Here is a 23,480-nt window from a genome sequence, read left to right as displayed (position 1 = left end):
AGAAACAGCAAAAAATGGCAGGAACAGTCATAGCAAAATGCAACAACTGTGGACCGATTTATGGGTGATTTATGTTGTAAGATTATGTATGAATACTTTTATGAAAAAGTTTGTAAAATTCTACCGGGGAAAATGTTATGATGGACTTGGTGCAGTCCTGAAAATAACTATATATATATATCATGCCTGCATAAGACATAAGAAACGGAAATGAAAGCAAATCAGCCGAGGTTTCAGAGGACAAAAGATGATCCAGCATCAACTTTCCAACCAAAGTGCTACAAGCCAAGCTTGCTGTCTGCTCACTTAAGAGCTGCTGTTGATTAAATAGAAGATGTGTTTAACGCTGTGGGGTTCGGTAGCAGCTGGTAATGCAGTTCGCTGTAAGTAACCCACGTTATTGATTAGTAAATGTGTTCAAGGCAAAGTGGTCAGATGTGTTAAGATAAAGTAAACAGACCAAAATACAGCACAGATATGCTTTAAATTAGTCTGAATGCAGAATGCTCTGTCAATTGCTCGCACTAAGTTCTCCTAACAAGCTCTTTATTTTTAAAGGGCTTTGGCGGAGCGGTGTTTATGGCGCCCTGCTCCAGGTGAATATTAAAAAGGTAAACACAAAAGCTTTTCAGTGAAGATAAAATATGAAAGTTGCAAACAAGAGCCCTCCATTTGTGATATCGGCATTCATCCAGCCACCCACGCCCATTTCCAGAAACATTTCATGCTGCTGAAGAATGAGGCAAGATGCAAAGCACTTTGAGTGGGGAGCAACTCACTTCTGAGCTGATAAATTAACCTCAAGGAGTGCTAAACTTCTTTTTTCATGTTGCTTAAATAGCTGAGTGCACAAACACAATGAACTGTCTTCATAGAAATGACAAGGCACTTTGCCAGTTAAAAAAAAGAGAAGGATTTTATGTCTTTATTTTATTTATTCATTTATGTAATTTTTGTACACTCCCATTCACTTCTGTTAGGCCATCATTTACTATGGTGCCTCAATCCTAGTCTTCTAGAAAGCTCTCAGCAGTGTGAAGACGTGACCTGAAGTTTATTTTGACGCTGGGTTAGACTATTAGTCACAGTATAAATGTTGTCCTTAGACAGCGCCAACATCTCCTAATTGGGTATGTGTATTGCTTCTTTGGAGGTGGGATTGTTTTCCCCGAGCCATTAGTAGTGTGAAAAGAAATTTACATTTTCCTTAAAGGAGGTGTCATGCTGTGAAGTTTCCCAGTGAAATATTACGTGCTGAGCCACAGAGGGAGTGGAATATCCAAGGGAGGAGGCAAGAAGAACCATGCCTTTTTTTTTTGGCTCCAATGGATTTGATTTTTATGGAAATTATTTTAAATGAAATTATACTTCTGACTCCTCTGTTTTGTAATAAAGTTGTTTTGATGATCGAGGCTTGAACTTGAATGCGATGCTGGCATGATAAACTGACAATGGAGCTGCAAATCACCCATCTGGCCACATGAGTAAAATGTCCTTTTCTTGTAAACAATACGACAAATTCAATGTTAATGATGAACAGAGATCAGTTTTGAGATATTCCAACCCAGTTGTGATGACAAATGAAGCTGCTCTTTATTTGATGGAATCTCCTCTTAGTCGCCCGCTGTGTTTGATGTTGTTTAAATGCCATGGCAATGGTAGTGGGTGGTGTATCCAATGGCAGATTTTGTTGGGGGAGTAAAGCTGCTGGTATACTCATTTCAAAACAACATTTGGTTTTTTCTTAAAGGTTGTTGAATATGCAGTGCTGGGTGCAAATGCCTAGTCATTGTACCAAGACCAGTCTGTCCACAGTAGAAAGGAGTGGCAGTGAAGGAACGATGGTAGGAGTAATTCCCGTGATGAGAACCAAAACACTGACACGATGATCTGTTGCTGCTAAAAACAAACAAAAGCGGAAAACTCTGGTACTGTTTCTACAACAACATTGAAATACCGGTGGTATGTTAATTTCCTAAACCAATCAGTAAAGATAAGGCCCTTAAACACTAATTATATTAGTGTTATACTATTTTAGAATTAGATGCGTAGGATTGTTTCTAACTTGTGTGATCAAACGTTTTGAATAACTCCAGAGTGAGTCCAAAAGTAAAAATGTGTTTAAAAAAAGATAGATGTTATCATTTAGCCTTTCAAAAACAACTTTTTTTTTACTGCAGTCACAAATCAGTTTGCTCTATAGTTTGCCGCACAAAAAGAGAGTCACACACCTTTTTTTATTATTATTATTACATGTCAGTTAGCTGAGTCTTTCTTAAAAGGACTTCCATTAAATACTGTCAACCATGAAGGTGACTCGGGACAGATAGAATCAAGTGTAAGCTCCAACTACAAAGAGTCACATGTAAGTGTAACTCTAAATGCAAGTTTTAAGGTGCAGTTAAAAGAGATGTTTTAGCCTTCGATGGAAGATGTTTAGCCGTCCTGATGTTAATGGGGAGCTAGTTCCACCATTTAGGGGCCAGGACGGCCGTTGAGTGATTGGTTTGTCCCTTGCTTGTAGGGGAGCAGCGAGCTTTATTAAAGAGATGGTGTAGCAGCAACTTAACAGCACCATACATTACATTTATATAACCACAATTGTATTTAGGGTTATGAAATCATAAAATATAACATACCGCTAGCCATGAGAAACGCAATTAAACCATGGCTTTCTGATCTTGTTCATAAAGGACTGTGCATGTAGAGGTACGGCCATGACAAATGAGCCTAAAACATTTGATACATTTAATTTTTCCTTTTACTTGAAGCTTCAGGTTCTTGCCCTTTGGCATTTTGCTTGGACCTTATTATTAACTATTTCCTATAATGGGTCAATGGAGGTTTAACATACAGTTATATGCATTTTTTTTTAACATGAATTTTTTTGACATTTCTGCCTTCAATTTTGGACAGGACAGTTAGGACCTCTGTGTTGAGGCATAAACCTTTCAGTACACGTCCGTCTGCTATACCATTGAGCCAACCTGGCCACAGTTATGTGCATTTACCACAGTTACCTTACTCCTTGCCAGCACTTGAGAGTGAGTAAAATAGTCTATCTTTCTCAGTTATTCATTTTACAGAAACCAATTACTCTAATTCACCACACTTCTTCCATGATTCCATCAAGAAACCATAACACCATAATCACAGGCTGTTAATTCTTAAAGCCATCATCAGAGTTACACATGACAAGATTGACTATTAAGCCCAAGCTGCGTCACTAAGTTTAGTTTTTATCAAAGATTGACTATTAAGTGCATGTCACTAAGTTTATTGTTGTCCAGCGGGGAACTGAGACAGTTTATTTCTTTGGGTGGTGGTTTGCTGGGATCCTAAAGAGAACCGTTTAGGTGTTCAGAGAAAAGACTCATTTGCTGCACTAAGTAAACATGTGACATGTAAACAAAGATAACCCGATGTGCAGCCCTGGATCGGGATTTGGTATCGGCAGAACGGGATTGCGGGCCAAAATAGCTTTTGAAATGATACAGTCAACAATTGAAATCTGTAACAAACGTTATTTCACATCTTACTCAAAGAATTACCTTTTGATTGTAAATTGTTCTTTCCAGCAGAGAAGATGAGTCAGTCTCCCAAGCAGTTCAGGTGCAGTCTTACTGGCTCTCATGTCCTGCTGCAGTTGTGTTATGTGGACTAGACTGCAGTTATGTGCGGTCACGGTCACAGCAGAGGCGGAGTAGGGACTTATTCAAAGAAGAGAAACAATGTGTGAACATTTTCTTCTTCATTGGAATCTACATTCCATCGTAGCTTTGTGAGATTTTAATTAGTATTGCATTCCCTTTCAGAGCAGCTTGCAGGGACACGTCCCTGAACTGTCTTTTCTCAATCACCGATTAGGGCTTCTTTTTCTTTTCAGTCCCCTGCACGGATGTCATCTATGGGACTGAAAGTTACACAGACTGGAATTGTCTGGCTTGTCAGTTGTTTTTGCTGTTAAGGGCAAATAAGTGTTAATTTCAAATGTTACAGTAATTTAATTTTTCATTGGTGAAACAAAAAGCATAGTGCTCGTTGGCATCGGAATCAAACAGAAAGCAATCCAAAAATACAACCTAGCCCATGATTTAATAAGAAAGCTTTGCTGTGTGGTCCTTATGGTTTGACACAAATATCCAGCTGTGCCATCACAATAACACACATTTCTAAATTCCTTCTTAGATGGATTTGGTAGCAATTAAGATAGTTTTTGCTGTATGTTGCGTGGGAAATTCTAAGATGCGAATTCATAGACTGGATCTGGGTGCTGCAACGCATGTGATTAGCCTAGATACCATGTCTATCACAGCGTGAGTTGGCATCAGAGCCGGGAGATCCTGACAAACATCAACACACTCCCAAACAGACTTAAAGCAAAGCAGCCACCATCATAATAGAAATAGATATCTGATGTGTGTCTGTTGGATAATGAAGCAAAGATGTGTTATTGTTTTTGCTCAGTTCAAGTTTAACTTTTCCTTTTGTCTGTCGGGACAAAATGAGGCCTCTTTATTATTAGTCTATATTACTAGCAAATCAATTGTGATATACTGCTGTATTTATTGTAGAAGGTAGATAGGTTAGAAGGTGTGTGTAGACATAATTGGGGTGCACTGTGGTTAAAAGCCCATTAGTTATGATCCAATTTAGCTCAGATTGAGTGGGATTTTACTGGCTTATAAAGAAAAGCATATTCAATTTCAGGAAATACATGTAAAATACAATCCATATAAATATTTCCACAATTCAAGTACTGAATCAAAAATGCACCAGAAAATAATTTCTGCCACTCCAACTAAACACTTTTTCCTATGTATTGTTGTTTTTAGTAGCATTTACTGAACAAACCCAAGACCTTTGTAGGTTAAACACCATTATCTTGACATCAGACTGGCCTGTAACAATAGTAGATAATGGAAAAGTTGGGACATGAGCAATGATGGAAGTCCTGGATAAGCCGCAGTCATATGTAGTATGTGGTTAAAAAAAATCCCAGGGCAATATCTTTATGTTTTATTTTATTTTATTTTTATTTTTTTAACAGCAGGTACATGCTTATAAACGAAACAGCTTATGGCTACAGCAGCTTTGAGCCATGTACGTTTGTGCTTCGTAACTAGTGCTAGCTTCAAATGCCATTACTTGGCGTAAGTTGACTTTTGCTACAAAACAAATGTAATGTATGTTGCATTGTTTTACATGGTAGAATCTGAGTGTCTCATTCAGTATGGGAATTATTTAAAAAAATTGGAAGTTGGGTACCGAAGCCAAAGCTCGAGAGAGAGAGTGGTCGCACACACTCACAGGAGTACAGTTGCTCATTTTTAACAGCTTCATTTTTTTGTTTCTAAGAAAAGATGGACACCGTGATGCAACTTTTTCTCAGGAATTGCAGTGCCTCTTTACATGAATTTTCAAAAATACCCAAATTATTGTCATGGGTTTTTAGTTGCACTGATGCCTTGTTCCCAATACCTTTTCCGACTGATCATTGGAAGCTGTCGACACCTCATTTGTGCACTGTTGGGGATTGAAGGGAACATTAATAAGTACCTCGCTGTATGAGCCCGTGTTCATCCACCCCCCACTGCCACCTCTCCACGCTCCTCTCCTCTCAGGACAAGACTTGTTTAATTTTAGCAGCTTTGAACACACATTTGACATAGATTAATTACAGAGACTCTTAATGTCATTTAGCGAGTCACATACAAACATACACACTCACTCAGTACCAGAGGAAACGGTTATTCAGGGAACGATTACTTCTGCAACAAATCAGCCACCGTCCCTGCCTCAACTCTCATACCTCTTCCACTGTCCTCAGCATTACTCACTCCTCCTCTGCTCTCGCTCTCCAAGCCCTCCCAGGTCTCAGACGTGATTGCCTCCTCCTGTAAAGCTCTATCCACTCAAACCTTTCCTGGCCCCTCTCCATGCTGCCTGACTGATAGGGAGAAATTGCACCGAAGAGGACTATAGCTCCTTTAGCAATTTCAGGGCCTAGTTTACCCTTCGATAAGAAAAACAGTGAAAAAAAGGAGGGAGGAAGTGAATAGTTCGCAGTAAGTCATCATTGCAACTTGAAGAGCTCCATTCTTCTTTTATTTACGTTTCAATATGTGGGTGTCAGCAGATATGTGATTAAATGTTTGTTTTCTCAATAGACATGGCATTGACAAAACCTTTTCTACATGTACTTTATTACAACGTAACCAGGTGTATTCTGAGTGTATTCAGGTATACACCTGTGTACTGCAACACGAGTGTGTTCATAAGTGGTTTAGATAATCTGGATAAACTGTCAACATGTTTCCAACCTGCCTGACCTCCTACTTCTGACTCAACCATGTTTAATGTCACAATCTGAAGTATTTATTTGGTAACTGCACTCATAATCAGCAGAATTGTTGGCCAAACCTATGAAAACAAGACCCAAATCAAAATGATCTAAGGTCTTGTGGTGCCATTTAGGTGCAGCCATTGTGCAAAATTGCAGCTTTTATGTGCATTCTTGTGTCATTAAATTAATACACATAAACTGCTTTTAAACAACTGTTGCCTGGCATCTTGTAATGTATGAGATGAGCCATAATAGAGCATAGTTATTGTAACTGTGGCAACACACAGTCACATCAAAGAACTAAAAAGCACATACATCATTACATCTTTGTATGTTTGCTGTTCATAACCCTTTATGATAATCGCTGCCTCTCAGGAGAAAAGAGCGGATTGTCAGGGCCCTCTCATGATATTCTTAGCATGTAGATTAGACGAGCTTTGATCCATCTAATAAGCCCTCCTCTGGCAAAGAGTGTGTTAGCTCTGCTTCACTGGAGCACAGAAAGGGCCCAGGCATGGAGCTCCATCTGATACATGAATGCTGCTGTCTTTATCCCTCTCCATGTCAATCCACAGTCCCAAGCAGAAAAGCATCAGTGGCACAGCCAAATTCAACAAATTTAATTTCTTGCTGTCTCTTTAGCTTCCTCTTATCTACTTTCCTGTTGTTTCTCACCATTGATTTGTCTCTTCCTGTGTCTTTGTTGTTTTGCCTTCAGTGTATGTTAGTGTCTCTCCAACTGTCTCTTTTCATCAATTGAGCCTCTTGAACAGTACTTTTCATGCTTGTTATCCAGTGACATCTTAAACTCCTCATCCCTCTTTCTTGCCCATTCTTCATCTTCCACCATATCCTCTAGGATGTGGTATACTAACTTAATCCAAATTGACTGACACTGAAACATGATCAAACATGTCACTACAGAGTTTTAATATGTGTATACTTGATGCAGCTTTACGTTGCAGATTTATTTGCTGCTTTAAGCCAGTGGGGGGTGCAGGATGAAGATTAAAGCCGTATAACTATAACCTCGAGAAATCAAGAGAAGCAGCCCAAATCACTTAAGGCACAAACACCAGTGGCTGTTGTGAAAGATCGACAAATGTGGCCGAGGGAATGTGAGGATTTGGAAGCTGTTTGATCAGTAAATGTGCAGATACACCGCAACAAACTCAGTAAGCAGAGCCTCTGAACCAATCATTTTGAAGAAGAAGAAAGGCAGTGAAGTTGAAAAGGAAATGGAGATGCTTTTCCACAAAAACAAAGTAACTGGTCATTGAATAGTTTGAGCTAGACAATTTCCTGTGCCTTAATGCCAGTATGCTTCAAACCAACTATGTTGTATGACAGTTGTCAGACCACATCTGTAAGAAAAGTGTTTAAAACCTGTTGCTGGCCAACCTTGAAGTGTAGTGAAAAGCCAATTGGATTGAGATCGGGGAGGCGATGGAATGCAGCCAAGAGGAGGCTATGACAGCAGGCCTTTTCCCTGTTCTTTTTTTTTTTTTCTTCCAGATTGGCCATTAGGAATCATTAAACACTTTTCCCTTCAGTTGTGGTCAAACGACGCAAATCTGAGATATAAGACAACTTATATCTGGAATTAGGCAATTTTAGACAATGTTATCTTAAAAGCATTTGTGTTCTTGCACAGTTTTGCATGCGAAAGTGAAAAAGGTTGAAGCATACATGGTTTTGGACAAAAAAAGTGATTAAGGTAGTTATGTAAAGAATGCATAACGAATGGTTGTTAGAATGACTGTCGGAAAGTTACAAAAATGGTCAGACTCAGCCCGCATCGCAAAGGAGTCTCAGACACTTTAAGATGATCCAACAAGCACTTTGTTTGAAGCATACTGAGGCATTTAAGACCTATTTTTGTTTTATTTGTAGTCTTCTTGACAGTTCACCCTACCTTCCTCCTCCTTCCATGTAAATCCTCACACTCTTACTACTGGCTGTCAACAGTGTTCTCCCTTTTCACTTTGTTTCACTTTTCTCACTTCCCCCTCACCACGCACTGTGACTCTGCCCTAACCTATCGAGGTCTTTCAGCTGGGGCTGGGGAAGTTTCGCAAGCCAACTGCTGAAAACGAAGCAAAAGAAGTGGAAGTGCATCTGCTGAGAATGTGTCACTTGGTATTGGAATGGCAAGTTTAATGATGTGGGAAAGAATGGTCTTGAATTCACAATGGTTTGTTTTGTTTGGAGCCTTGCTCAGAGATGGGAGATAGAAGAGTGAATACAGATAAGACCTGACATCTCTCAGTTAATCCCACTTGATGGTTATATTGTGATGCAGTAAATTATTTCTCTACACTCAAGAGAGGTTACTTCTTTAAAACGACATTACTTTGTAGGGGTTGACCTTAAGTCCTTGGGGCTGTTCTTCTTCTATAAAACTCATTTATCAAAATGTGTGTAAAAGAAGTTCTAAATCGGTGTGAAAGAACTCCCCATAGGAACAAGATATAGTAGTTGGTATTAAATGTGCATAGGCACAGGAGTGCATACTGATCATTGATTGATCAGTCTGTGTAACCCTTTGGCCAAACAGAAACAATGCTGGAAAACAATGACCCTCTTTAAACGTTTGTCTGCACAAAGAAATGGCTTAATGGGTCGTTGTCAACTGGTATTGCTAACAATGGCTAACCAGGCTAAAAAAAAAACAGGGTAAATAGAACTCACTATAAGAGAGATCGCTACAGTTGGCATCGGCAAAACAAGCTCCAATGTAAGTTGCTAATATTCAAGGGTTCTGACAACATTAATATAAAATTAAGACAAAAATGTGTGATTAATTGCAATTAATTACAAGTTAACAATGACATTAATGCGATTAATTGGGTACTGTATACGCTCAAGGATGTCTTCAGGTGTCAGTCTTTTCATTTTGCCAACATGATTGACAATCGTAACCTATTGGAGTATAAATGTCTCCAATATGGGAATTGGTACACCCATGATCACACTACGGGATTTAAGTGTGACAAGACACCAGCTGCTGGTAACAGAACACACAATTTGGCACGTAAGGTTTACTAAATGGCCACATGCTCGTACTGGCATTAAACACACCACCCCATCTCTGGGCTCAGCATGTTTTAACACTATACGATTAGCAGACATGCAGTGTCACTTCAAATCATTCCGACAGAGAGTCGCACTCTCAAAGCAAACCCTGTTTGTGGAAAAGCAGTCTAACACTACATTTGTCAGTGTTACTAGTTCAGTGAACGCATAATTTCCTTGCCAATTGTTATTTTTGTAGACATAAAAGTGTTCTGGGGAAAGTTGAAACAAAGTCAAGTCATGCCAAGTCCAATTTATTTATTATTATTATTATTATTATTATTATTATTATTATTATTGAAAACAATGTGAGGTGACCAAAGGACTTTACAACCATAGGCAGAATAACAGGTCAACAGCTCTTATCTCATATACATATACATCACATATAGCCAGGCAGGGATGCAAAAAATAAAGGATGAATTAACTAATAAAAAAATCATTATATAAGGCCAAGTTGTGGCAATTTAAGTAACTTCAAAAGCCAGGGGAAAGAGGTGAGCCTTGAGCTGTGCTTTAATCTCTTCATCTTGTTTTCTTGCTAGTGGGATTCCACAACTTTCTTAGGATCAGTATTATTTTACAGAACTGCTGTTACACAATCAGCAAAAACATCAGAATCCAAAAAGTGATGATACCAAGATTGTTTACGTGCCTTAAGCTGTTCTTTTCTTCTGCAGTTAGCTGCTCAGTAAAACAGCACTCAGCTTGCATATACGGCTGCAACTGACATTTATTTATAATAGATTGATTTATCAATTATTTTCTCAATAAGTCAATCAATTGTTTGGTTTTCAAAATGTCAGGGAATAGTGCAAGATGTCCATTACAGTTTTCCAAAGGCAGCGCTTATGTTATCACATGTTTTGGTTAGTCTATATCCGGGACGTTCCCCCTCTCGTACTGCCAGAAATTCTGCCGCATGTCGCTCTTTTTGGATGTCCGTTTTCTGATGTCCCGTTATTTTCTGCTTTCTCTGTGTTGTAAACTGAGGACTATGGTTGACTGCTCCTCCAGATCTCTGCAGGGTAAATCCAGACAGCTAGCTAGACTATCAGTCCAATCTGAGTTTTATGTTGCATGACTAAAACAACTTTTGAACGTACACATGCTCCACCAAACTAGTTCCTTCCCAAGGATATTTAGCAGAGGCACCGTAGCTCCACTTGGGGCTTAGAACCGCCCAAGACGATTGTGATTGGTTTAAAGAAACGGTAATAAACCAGAGGTCTGGCAAAGCAAGGCTGTGTTTTGGTGGACCAGCAGTCCAAAAGAGAGATATTAAATTGACTATCACATAAGACAAAGAGAGACCCAGCCTTACATCAGAGAAATACTAAACAATTAATTTATTAATAGATACCTTTTTGTAGTGCTATGACAGTAAATTTCACTATTACTATGGCGAGTAAATTGTATTGATGACATAACATTTAAACATTTCTTCACCACTTGCTCCTCTGCATCACTGAGAGTTTTTTTCCTAAATAGAATAGAAAAAAGTGAATTTGTAAATTGAGTTGTTGTTGCAGTGTCCAAAGACAGAGAGCATGAAACTGTTATTTTTCTCTTCAGAGATGCTTGCCAATAGTAAGACAAGGGAGCTTGAGGTTAATTTATAGAAATAAAAAATAATCTTATAAGATCAAGTGTAATTTAAACCATATGGAACAAGTTATGATGAAATCTTGATATTGTATATAATTGTATATTCATACAGTCAGAGTTGGTCAGATGTTAAACATCTGAATGTTATAACCTTAGCTCCAGAACAGAAAACATCAATATTTCCCACACCATAGCAAGATATCCTGACAGCTACCAGGGAGATTACAAGTTTGCTTTGGATATTTATGCTTCCAAGATGGAACGATAAAACCCTGTGGCCAGATGCATGAAATGTGCAGAGTCAAGACCGGAACTGTGTGTACGCAAAAAGACAGACATTTCCAGATGCATTCTTTTTGTCAGATTTATAAAGACACTCATTCTGTTTTTAATTTGAAGTCATTGGGAGATTTATTTCCCCTACCACAGTGAGCCATAAACGGATGTAAAAACACCATTAAACGCTGTTTGCCTATTGATACTGGTGCCCGCTCCACTTATTAGACCTGTCAATGAGAACTAGAGCAAAGAAGAAGTGCAGTTTCTCTGAGTCAATGGAGAGGTTCTCCAACGCTGCCAGAGCGGCTGTCATTACGCACATCTGCTATTTGTAGTGTCCTACTGCTAATTCATAACACGTATCTGCGAACCATTATCGTGGTAAAATGACAATCATCATTTTTATATTAAATATCAGAAAAACTGTCTGATTCATTTAGGGCTGCAGCTATCGATTCTTTTAGTAATCATGTATTCTACCAATTATTCCATTGATTAATGGAGTTATTGGATAATATTTAGTAAGTAAATAACTAGGAAACAGCAATAGTAAATATACTTATTATTGCTGGTTACAAAAAAAAGGAAACCTGTCTTATATAAACATAAATAACAGACAGGTTGCCCTTGGAAAAAGCAACAGTTTTTTATTGGCAAATTCCAAGACCCTTAAAAATAAATGCATTTTTGGTGGCCCAAATGTTAATCTCTTTCACCCCCTTCCTTTTCTTGCCTCTGGCTCTTTGCACTGATTATGCAAAATAGCTGTTCACTAAGCCGAGGGTAAATGTGACGGTTCAGAGCTTACAGGCGATCAATTCAGCTATACTGTTCTGGGGGCAACATTTTCAGAAGCCTAATGCTGAGTAAGGAGAAAGAATGCAGACATCGTCGGCATGGTCCGATGACGTCACTCACGTGCATATTAAGTAGCCATGCAAGAGTGGGGGAGGGGCTGGTTTGTCTTTTAAATTGTTTGTAAAACATTTCTCTTTGCAGAGTTGCGTGCTGTAGTTGTGTAAAACAGCGCAGTTTCTTTCGTACTTTCTGTCGTTTTCTCTCGCCTGTCTCTTCTCTTAGAACCCTCACTATTTTCGCTGTCTTCCTTCATTTGTAATCTGCGCTGTCATTATAGTGTTCCCGGAAGCGTCAGCCTGTTTCGTGCGGAAACACTGTGAGCCGTTTACAGTTACAGTGATTTAATGAAGCTTCGCAAAACATTGCATAACGTTGGTCTAGACGACAACATACAGAAAAGTACACTACACACCAAAGAAGGCACAGTGCACCTTTTCCCACAATCCTTCCATGCGATCAAATGTTTCTCTCTAAAACAAAGAGAGGAAATACGAGAAGGAGGGAGACACAACAAAAACACAACAGCAAGAACAATGCCCGCAGCTCAAAAACAAGACACACGGAAACAGACAAATAAGAGGCATTGACAGTGAGACCGGCACGAGACAAAAGGGACCAAACACACACACACACACACACACACACAGATAGAAGTGAGAAGGCCCTAGCACAAATCTCCAGCATGGACTTCAAGGATCCAGCAATGCTGAGCCAAGTGGCCAAAGTCCTTCCCGGGGCTCCACCTACTGGACCCGTGGAGAGCTCCAGATACATGACATCCAGAAAGGAAAGGATCCAAGTTTGAGTAGACAAGTCATGAGGTGGTTTCCAACGGGTTGCAGTCATTCTCTTGGCCGCTGTAATTCCAGCAAAAACAGCACGTTTTTGAGTTTTAGAGAGCTGAAGGGCTAACAGATCATTCCGAATCAAAACCATTGACAGTAACAGGTACAGGATCATTAATCAGAGCAGATATTTTAGATGCTGAATTGTTCCAAAACTGACCAACAGGAGAGCAATCTCAGATCATGTGAAGAAATGTACCTTGAGCTTTTATTGGGCAGAAAGGGCATAATGGCTGTTAATTTTTTTCATGTGATAGATTTTTACAGGGGTGAAATATGTCTAATGAATCAAATTGTAGTGAATGGTCTCGATTGCGTGATACTTATGGAGTGTCGGACCATACATCAGGCCAGTCAAAATCCATTCTCAGACCTGGGCAATTGCATACCTAGATCCTCTCAATAGGAAGGTCAGAACGTCCAGATACCACCAAGAACGGATAAAGCCTTGATACCATACCGCAGGTTCTTGGCTGCTTAGTAAATAAGTTCTGGGTAGGATGGCTGGGCGGAGCCCTCTGCCAGGGGACACCGTACGCCTCTTAATTGAATGTAAAAGAAAAAAGAGGGATGTGGTAGACTGAATGTGTTTTGTAAGTCAGAAAACAATAACACGGCAACCTCTCTCCATGTTCATCAGGCAGTGGTTTTGATCCTGATCTTCTTCCATGGTGCTCTCCCCGATAGAATCCGTAACGCCAACTGTCTCCGCGTCAACAAGAAGACGGGGCGCAGCCCTCCCCAAGTAGTCTTCAGCATCCTCTGAAGACCTTCTTTGATATTTAGTGTTACCGGGTAGAGCATGAAAAAATCCAGACCCTTGACTCGTGCTGAATCCATGGTTTGATAGACTTGACCCCACTTGACAGTGAAGTTGCTGTAGTCCGGGGAAAAGCGAGTCTTTCTTCCCCCGACCATGGGCGGAGATTTCCGCGGAGCCTGTAGAATTGCCTGGTTGGGTGTAGCGGAGGATGTTGAAAATCAACATGCGGCTAGTAGTGGTGTTCTAAAATATATATTTTTTGCCACGATGTGCCTCGAAAAACCAACCCACCAAGTTTCAAAGATGTTCTACTTTTTAATAATCAAATTGTATGCTCTTGAAAACGGTGCTTGTAGAAACCAAGTACATCACCTTGGGCTCTGAGAAATGATGATGGATATTGTTTTACCATCTCTTTGCATTGAGACAAATGTGGCAGATAAGTCAACAAAGAAAAAAAGGTTAGTTACAGCCCTAACCTGAAGTGTGAACATGCATTCCCATGTCTCTGCAACATTCCAGAAAATCATTCTTTCTCATTTTAGGGACTAGATGTGTCAAATGCATTTATTTCCTGCTCAGGTTCCATGGCCACTCAGCTTGAAATTGACTGGCTTTGGGCAACTTGCTGACTGTGTTACCTGCAGGCTGAACACTCAGTCAAAATGGTGCTGTAAATGCACTTTGAAGCTTTTGTATGCACTTTAAGCCAACTGTTCTCTGTGAGTTCTTCTCCTGCAATGACATGATCTGATCTCTCTTCTCAACCCGACAGGAAGAATACCCAGTCAGAGGGGAAATAGCGCTCTCATCCAATGACCTCCAACTGGTGCTACAAGTGGAACGTAATTAGTGAGTATTCCTTCAATCGTACCATCTTTACTGCCTCAGCACCTTTTAATAACCTCTGTCATCCACCTGATATGCAAAACTAATTGGGAGATAAAAAAAATGTAGAGTGAAGTTATAATAGAGTGAGATATCAAAACGCTCTGCCTCTCTCTCTCAGCTCTGTCTTGACATTTTGGTGAATCTGTGGATTACAACAAGGTTACTAAATATTTCAACATCTTAAAAACATATAAAATATTGAATGGATGGCTTTAGGATACAGATGTAAGTGTTGTTGGAACGAATTCTGGAAGTCAAATATAATGCAAATAGTAAATAAACAACAAAAAAACAATACTAACCAAATCCTAAATTTACTATTCAAATTTCAGTTTTTTATTCATGTGATGTCTAATATTGGATCTCACCCTTTGCGCCTCCTTCATGTGAAAATGTAATTAATGTAACTGGCTTGTTCCTTCTCCTAACTGCGTCGCAAGCACTAATAGAAGCTCAGCTGGGAGCATTCATGGAGACATCTGATGCTAACGTTTGCTGCCCTTCAGTCCGCTTCGACTTCAAATGCCACCTTCACATAGCTGTGTTCTCATTAATGTGAAAATATGCAGGAACCAGGTTGCTTATACATTGCAGAAAAAGTAGTGACGGCATCGTTTAGCATAGTTATGAATACCATTAACGTGGTGGCTAATGCTATCTGTTCATGACATATGGTTTGGCTGGGATTTCTAGCATACTAACATTGTGCTAACCGAGCACTGTTGGCCTTTACAACAGAGCCGCTTCACTACACTTGTTACATAATATTTCATTACAGGCTTCTCTGTTGATGTGGTTTAAAATGAATGTAAACAAAGCAAAATGCCAGAAATACAGTGTGCCATGATGTAGTTTTCGAGGCTAATGTTGTAAGTCTTTCTAGTGGACCAAAGGTATAACAACCAACCAACCAACATGCATTAGCCTGAGTAGTGTAGAAGATATTATTCATAAATTTGAACATCAAATATTGTAATATATTTGTAATATTTAAAAAATAACGAATGAAATTTGACTGGTATTATAGAGAAAGATTGACAGCTCTAATTGATGTGCTTAATGAAACACATGTGGTAGCTCAATAACCCTGAAGCAACAACGTTTGAGCTCTTATTTGAAAAATAATATTTTGAGGACACCTATAATTTCGTGAGGTGAATTGGTCAACATAGACAGCTCCAGGAAACACTGCTGCTGAAACAAAAAGCTAACGTTCCATCAGGCACATTATTTAGGGGGTCATGGACAGTTGCTTGCCAATGACTGTGAAAGATAAGTCATAGATTCTACCAATGGCATTGGAAGCTTTAATTATTTGCCTCAAGAGAGATAAATATGACATGCTCTTGAATCATAGCTTTATCTATTTGCTTCATTGTAATAGGAGCAGAAAATATGTGAGCGAGTCACCTCAGGGTACAAAGAGAAGCGGCGCTAATCAGAATGAGCGCTGAGTTCTAGAGAGGGCACGTGGAACAGGGCTCAAGGCCAGCAGAGGTTATGATGTTCCTGTGATAACATCGTGGGGAGCTCAGGCTGTTGTGTTAGCGGTAGACGTGCTAAGACTCTCAAGGTGGACCACTTAACATGCTCGTAAAGCCCCGAGGTGGAGAGAACATGTCTAAAAACCTCCCCTCTTTTCATCAGTGTGCATATCACTGTATATATGAGGATTTCATTTAGGAATCCTAGTTATAATAACTGAGTGTGGAATTTGAAAGAGCAAAGCCTATTATGAAAATTGACATCTAGTTCTTCTTCAGTACAGTAATACAAAGACTTTTACCCTCAAATACCTTCTAGGCCAGGTCATCTGACAGAACACTTGACAAGTCAAATACTTATATTGGATAAATGAATACATACATACAGTATTTGAGACAATCATAGTAAGTGTGTGACTGCGTACATAAACAACATATAATGCATGATGAAAATGCAGAATGAAGTCTAAACACCAAATATACACAGAAGATATACAAAGCTCCATAGTACGCTTCCAAACTTCATCAGAACAACTTGAATATCACAGTTATAGGACATCAGGTATGAAACATCATGATGTCATGTAACAACTAGAAGACAAAAAGGGAAATGTAACCAAACTTGTTGATAGGTGGCTCTGCTCATCTACAAAAGTGGTAGTACGGACTGGTAATAAACAATACTATAGCAATGGCCAGGTAGAGCAAAACTGTTATAACCCGAGAGACATATGGCAAATCCTCCACACACACACACACACACACACACACACACACAAGCTGGTGAATAAAAGAGACGGAGTAGAGAAGGCCTGCATAAGAAAGAAAAAAATCACTATAGAAATGGCCCTTTAGGAGCTGTGAAACATGTGGAGCACGTAGATCCAAAATGCCTTTTCTTCTGAGTAAGAAGGAGTTTGTGTTCACAACAGGGAAGTTTGACCAGTTCAATGCCCAACAAGAAGAAATGTTGTGAAAGGCTTGTGTAAAATGCGGGGTCATGCACAGGGCTTCTAATATCATGGTTTGGAATTCTGGATCTGTGCTCAGAGATTCTTGTGTGGTCTGGAAGTTTTTCAGATGTAGGCCACATGGACATTGAGCATATGGATCATGTTTTTGGTATTGAAAGATTTTCATGTTTGTGGGTGATTGAAAGTTGTGTCTTTGTGTGTGAAAATTGCGTTGTGGGCAGTTGCCACATCTTTAATTGCCATGAGGAATAGTTTCTAGTAAATGAAGCTGGGTCAGTGTTGGAAGGTCGGCACGTTTCTCAGATTTCTCTTGTAGACAAGTGTCTTGTGGTTAAACTTTTTTTGAATGCAAGGTTAGATTAAATTATGTGCCAGTGTTTTAAAAGGACAGATTGAAATTCCCTGCCAAGGGGGAATACTGGATTATACAATTTACTTTAGACTGAGATGCTCTGGATCTCTTTATACAAAACTGGTGTGACAGGGAAGTCTACTGTTGTAAACCATGTTCTGGTTTTGTGACTTATGACATCTCCAGGAAAAGATTTAATTAGTTCCCGATCCACTGTTTGAAATCCAGATTATCCTACCTTGCGAAATTGTCGTTTTGTCAAGTTATTTTGACTTGTCTTTGATTTAATGTTAAAAGTCTCCTGTATTCAGTATAAATCAATTTGTTTTAAAAGGGTTCTGCAACTTAGAGTTGCTAAGAGAATGATTGCAACCCGTTGGAAGCCAACTCATGACGTGTCTATCCGTGCATGGACCATTGCCTTCTTGGATGTTGTGTACATGGAACCATCAACAGCGCGCATCCATGGAGCGCCGGAAAGGACCCTGGACACATGGCGTTGCATCGCTGACTCTTTGAGGTCTGCCGGACCTCAACCTGCACAGTTGTTTGGTCCCTTGTCTTGTGTGTGTGTGTGTGTGTGTGTGTGTGTGTGTGTGTGTTTGTGTTTGTGTTTTTGTGTGTCTGCATGTGGTGTTTTGTTTCCCTCCCTCCCAGCTTTCCTCTCTGTGGTATTTGGCTCTGGGACGCGTTCCATGTCTCATTGTGTTGTTTGTTTTGTTAATTTTTGAATATAAAAGAAAATAAAAAAATTGATCACAAAAAGAGTGTTCTGCAAAATAGCTGTTAGTATATTTAAAAAATACAGAATAATACTCTACATATCGCTGCTCTAAAACACAGAAAGGCAACAATTCAAAGTTGACTTGTATTGACGTTTCAAATGATCACACAGCAATAAAAGATATGCCCCATCTTAAAAATAAATACTTTTAGCACTAACAATAGAAAAAATAAGGATGGATATTTGTCTTGATATAATAATTATAAAATAGACAAAAATATAATATACAAATATGATCTGCAGGTGAGAGCCTAAATCGGGTCGTTTTCCAGTTAACAATGCAGGATACGCAGTATTGACAAGTTATTTACCACATAGTGTTATATTTTCAGACTTTAAGTACACCTGTCAGCTGTAGTAGTTGTGTCACAGTAATTGTTGGATTGTTGTTAAGAAATGTGGGTAGCATTGCACTGCAAGTGTGTGTGATTTAAGAACGAGTGCGAGGTGCCTCAGTGAGTCATTCAAAGGCAGCGCACACATAATGGATGCATAGCATTTCAGTTGCTTGGAAACAGATTGATGACTTGGAGTAAGAGGAGACAAATGGAGGGCCGTATTGCAGGCCGACAGAAAAACAAAACACCCTAAAACAATGGTGGCATACAGGAAACAGACAGGCAATGATGAATGAAACGGAGAGAAGACAGAAACTGAGTCTGGCCCAGGGAGTCACACTGTGTGATACAGGACAGCCAGCTGGCAGAGTCTGGGCTTATTTTAAACCAGCAGTCCCAGCGAAGCGCACAAATTTGGTCTGGACTTGCAAATATAGGTCAGAGAAAGAGGGAAGCAGTCGCTCTGTTTTTGGAGTTAGTGGGAATGTTACTGGAAACGGTGTTTATTTTATCTACTGGGACAGGATTGAGACATGGCCAGGGTGTTTGAAGGCCAAGATCATTACTTTTACACTTATAAAATGAGGAAGAAATGTATCTGGTTGTAATTAAACAAAGAATTTGTGTTTATTAAACAATGATGTGATTAAAATAGAAAAGAATATCTTGTTATGGTGGAAACGTTTTATCAAAACTTAACATTTCAGTATAAGCATGAAAAATACTGCAAAGCGTGTCCATTAAAAAGAAAATCAAGCTTATAATGAGAGAATGATCTCATCATTGCATTATTATGGCATTTCATTATCAAAACAATGCATCTTGGAATTAGGAGAAGTAGCTTGTCTTAAGAAAAAATATCACTTTCATAAGGAGAAAATAGGTTTTTTTATTGACAAAAGCAGTGGTGATTTTCATCTCAGCCCCCCTAAAAGTTCTTATTATAATAATAATAATAATAATAATAATAATAAAAAAATTAAATGTAAAGAATTTTATAGCTATAAGTTGGAGTTTGCCAACTTGTCTGTTAGTGACAGAGGGCAAACAATCCCAGGTTTGGAGAAACGGCTTTAATATCCTGTGATGCTGTCTCCAATGCCATGCACCTGTAACCCAGACTGGGAAAGTTGTATTTATTGTTTACATCTCATAATCATTTCATTGGATTCTGGTAGTCCATAAAGGGACTTTTGTAACTTTTTCATATGTTCAATATTTTGCATTTATCCTCTGTTATATTAATAAATACATATATTTATTGCTATCCAGTAGAATTACTGATTCTGATCTAACACTTTTGCAAGGCACTGTATCCGGGTCCCATTCTCATAGGGGCTGAGCCCCCGTAATGGTTCTGATCCACAATCAACCCTGGACAAAACTAACTAACTAATTACTAACTTATTAGGGAAAAATCCTACAAATTTACTAGAAGAGAGAACACATTACAATATAATGACAAAGTATTACATCATAAAAAAACCTAATTGTGAGAACAAAGTGTCATTGTAAGAGGAATTATAAATGTTAAAATCTCGTCAAATTAGTATTTTTATTTCTTTTCTTTGAAGAAACTATTGAGTAATGTGAAGTCACTCAAATTGTTCAAACTGTAAAGATGAAAAGTTTGTCTTTTCTGTATTTTTTTTTTTCGGTGTTTTTTCGGAAGCTAGTGTTTTAACTGTCAGTGTGTTCTGAGTGACAGTATGTGTTATGTAAGGCGGATTGTTCACAGTGTTTGGTGCACTGAGTCTCTTTTGAGACGTGTGTGAAGAGTTGTGCTGATGTGAACTGTTTAGTGCAGGGGATTGTTGGTAGTGCAGCCTGTAGTTTGGGTTTTGCACATGTTGCTTCAGTTGTGCCCACTGTCTATTAGTAATCCCAAAAAACTTAACTATCTATGAAAATTGTTTAATCAAACTTAGACTGGTCTGACAAAGTGGGACTCCTTCATTACAAGTCAGCTAAACAGACATAAGGGAGGAGGAAAGATGAAGGAAATGAGCTGGGAATGTGATGGGGGGCAGCTGACCTACACACAGATCCTGAGAATAGATTGGAGGGGGGGGGGTGTATGTATGTGTATGTGTGTTGAAATCCCAGCTGACGTAAGGCCTGACATGCTTGTGCTGGCTGCGGGAACCAGAACACACAAAGGAAACCCTTGTGTGGTTTGTTTGTGAATCACATGTTTGGCCATCCTGCCACACATCATTATTTACGTACATGCCGATTATTTCTCGATTAATCGGTTAGTTATTTGGACTGTAAAAGGTAGGTGAATGGAGAAAAATGTTGATCAGTGTTTTACAAAACCCGACATGAAGTCCTCAAATGTCTTATTTTGTCCACAAAATAACAAATGAGTAATTACTGAGTAATTTCCTGTATCTGTATCTTTTGCCCCATAGTGACCAACGTAAATATTGGACCAATTTTTCACAAGCCACGTATCCACAGAACATTCTGTCAAAAAAAAATTTTCTGACGGACACACCGGTAGAAACTAACTCTGTTGGAGACCTGTGTCTTTCTCAGAAACAAACTCTTGCGAGATCTGGCCACACAGATAAACTAATGTCATGTTATTTTTGTAAGGCCAAATATGGCTTTTAGCTGAATCTAACGATAGCAACAGAAAATATGAGTACATTCTACGAACAAAACTTTTCATCTACACAATGTTCACTGCACTTTCAAACATGGCCATTTTTGGAGACAGGAAGTGAGTACCGTTTCCAGCCATTGAGGTAGCTTGTAATGCACGTTTTAGTTTGGCACACTGTTGGACCTACCACTCTGGTGGTAGATCGGTTTGCAAAAAAAAAGTGAACCCACTTGCAACCTGTTAGTTACAAACACAATTCACAGAGTTTTTTTTGTGTTGTGAACTATCTTTCTGTGGGATTACAGACGAAGGCCTGTGATGTACATTTACCAGGTACAACAGCTGTAGATGGGAAATTGCAATGTCACACTGCATCAAACCCTGAAATATATGCCCACATCAATAATTATTCCATGGAAAGCAGTGCTATAGTTTCCTCATCCAGTAGTAAATAATCTCATAATAGCAAAACGTATTCTTTAACAGAGAAAATGAAACTGCCTTCTAGAGGGGAAAAACTATAATGAATAAGTAATATGTTTAGAAATTGAACTGGTACAGTTTCAATCTAGGATATCAAGAAGAGCTTCTTCACCTCAGAAAGTAAGAACATCACTTTGGCTAATGTTACCGGTAACTTTGTTTACACTGTTGCATATCTTTGTGTGCGAACAAGAAAGGCAAAAGAATTAAGCAGACATGCACATTATAAAACAAGTGCCGGCAGGGTAATCACCATTTATTAAATATTAATAGCATCAAAACAATTGGCCATATCATTTAATTAGCTTGCATTAGCCGGTGGTGCTCAGCCGCTTTATCTCCTCGCCTCAGTATATCTCTCACACACAGCTCAGGATGATGACCTTAAATAGCACATTTAATTTTAATTGCAAATTTTCTGTTGAGGATTACCAGATGAAGTGCAAGTTCTCTCTATGTTAATGAAAGCCTTGATTACACTGCCACCCTGGGATGATGTGTAATAAAATGGGCAATACATGCCATCCATTGTACGTAATGATGAGGCAGACCCTTGCAATTGTGTCTACTTGAGCTAAATGTATAGCTGTGCTCCAGACGGCAGACCTGACGAGGTGTTAATTAGAGCTGGATACCACTGAGAGTCTGACTTCACAGAGACAAGTTTAGAGGAAACGGCACTTTTTAAGCACTCTCCTGGCAACAGCTTTTATTATCTCAGTTTCTTCATTGATTTGTTTTCCCCCAGGATCTAGTTTGTTTGAACTTGGTTGCAGCCCCACAGTGTCTCCAATTTAACAATGATTAAAATCAATAATAAGCTTTGTTCTGTTAATCTGCTCTAATGCTGTTCGGGATATCAGCTCAGACGGTGACTGGCAGCTCCGAGCCACAGCGTCTGCTTCCTTTTTTTTGCGAAAGAAAATTCCCAAGAAAAGAACTCCGATTCAGCGCTGCCTCAGCTGGCAGGATGAAGGGATGAAGAGGAGGAGGAGGAGGAGGACAAGGGAGGGGTGACTTATATGAGTCAGTACCAGGAAATGAATTGTCCTTCAAAGGCTATATGGAGTGTGGGAAAGACTGAGATACTGCAGAGGGTTAGACAAGCTCTCAGGAACCAGAATAAACCCTCGGTGAAAGTTAGTGCTGGTGGTCAAGAAGGTCACGGAGGAGAAGTAGATGTAAAGTCAGAGTGAGAGAGAGCAGGTGTTGGTGTTTGGTTAATCTGAGTCTGGGCCTGCCAGACCTGTATACCCTACAGACTCTGTAGTATTTCCTGTTTGGCATGTGCTTAGGAAGTCCTGTTAGAGCAGCTGTGCAGCCTTGAAAGATGATGTATTTATTCCACATGTCTGCGTGGTTGCGTATCTGCAGAAAAACACACATTCTGTGACATCTGATGCGTGTCCAATATGGTCCTGTTCACCATTGTATCCCAAAAGACAACGCTGCCTCATCTGTCAACGTGTGCCCTTTTGAAACTGAACGTCTGAGACAGACCACGACCAAGGCTCCAGCCTGCAGGGTTTTGTTGCCATCTCTCATTTCACTTCACGCCTAAAGTCCAGGATGACTGATGGCCAGCACAGATCACACTTCACACACCTTTTCCACATCCTCAGACAACAAAATCATGCACATACCACAACAGTGCTTTTTCTCTAGGTTTGCAAAAGAATTAGGAGCATGTATTTGATGGGGGGGGGGTTTAGTGGTTTTTCATTAAAAAGAAAATTACAATTTCACACGATTTTGGAATATTGTTATTATTTTTGGAAAAGCAAGAGCA

At 39.3% G+C, this 23,480-nt stretch overlaps 1 protein-coding gene across 2 annotated transcripts in view; it reads left to right on the top strand.

Annotated features, from left to right (window-relative positions):
* The window catches only part of adam19a (ADAM metallopeptidase domain 19a), a 145,333-nt gene that overhangs the window by 50,162 nt on the left and 71,691 nt on the right, over positions 1-23,480 (top strand). For both annotated transcript variants that reach the window (XM_034856711.1, XM_034856712.1), the window contains exon 3: positions 14,550-14,626. In XM_034856711.1, the coding sequence (XP_034712602.1) occupies positions 14,550-14,626 (77 nt within the window). The remainder of the gene's footprint in view (positions 1-14,549; positions 14,627-23,480) is intronic.

The sequence above is a fragment of the Etheostoma cragini genome, chromosome 19, assembly GCF_013103735.1.
Source record: "Etheostoma cragini isolate CJK2018 chromosome 19, CSU_Ecrag_1.0, whole genome shotgun sequence".
NCBI lineage: Eukaryota > Metazoa > Chordata > Actinopteri > Perciformes > Percidae > Etheostoma > Etheostoma cragini.
The sequence above is the reverse complement of the archived record's forward strand: the minus strand, read 5'-3'. Positions and strand labels throughout refer to the sequence as shown.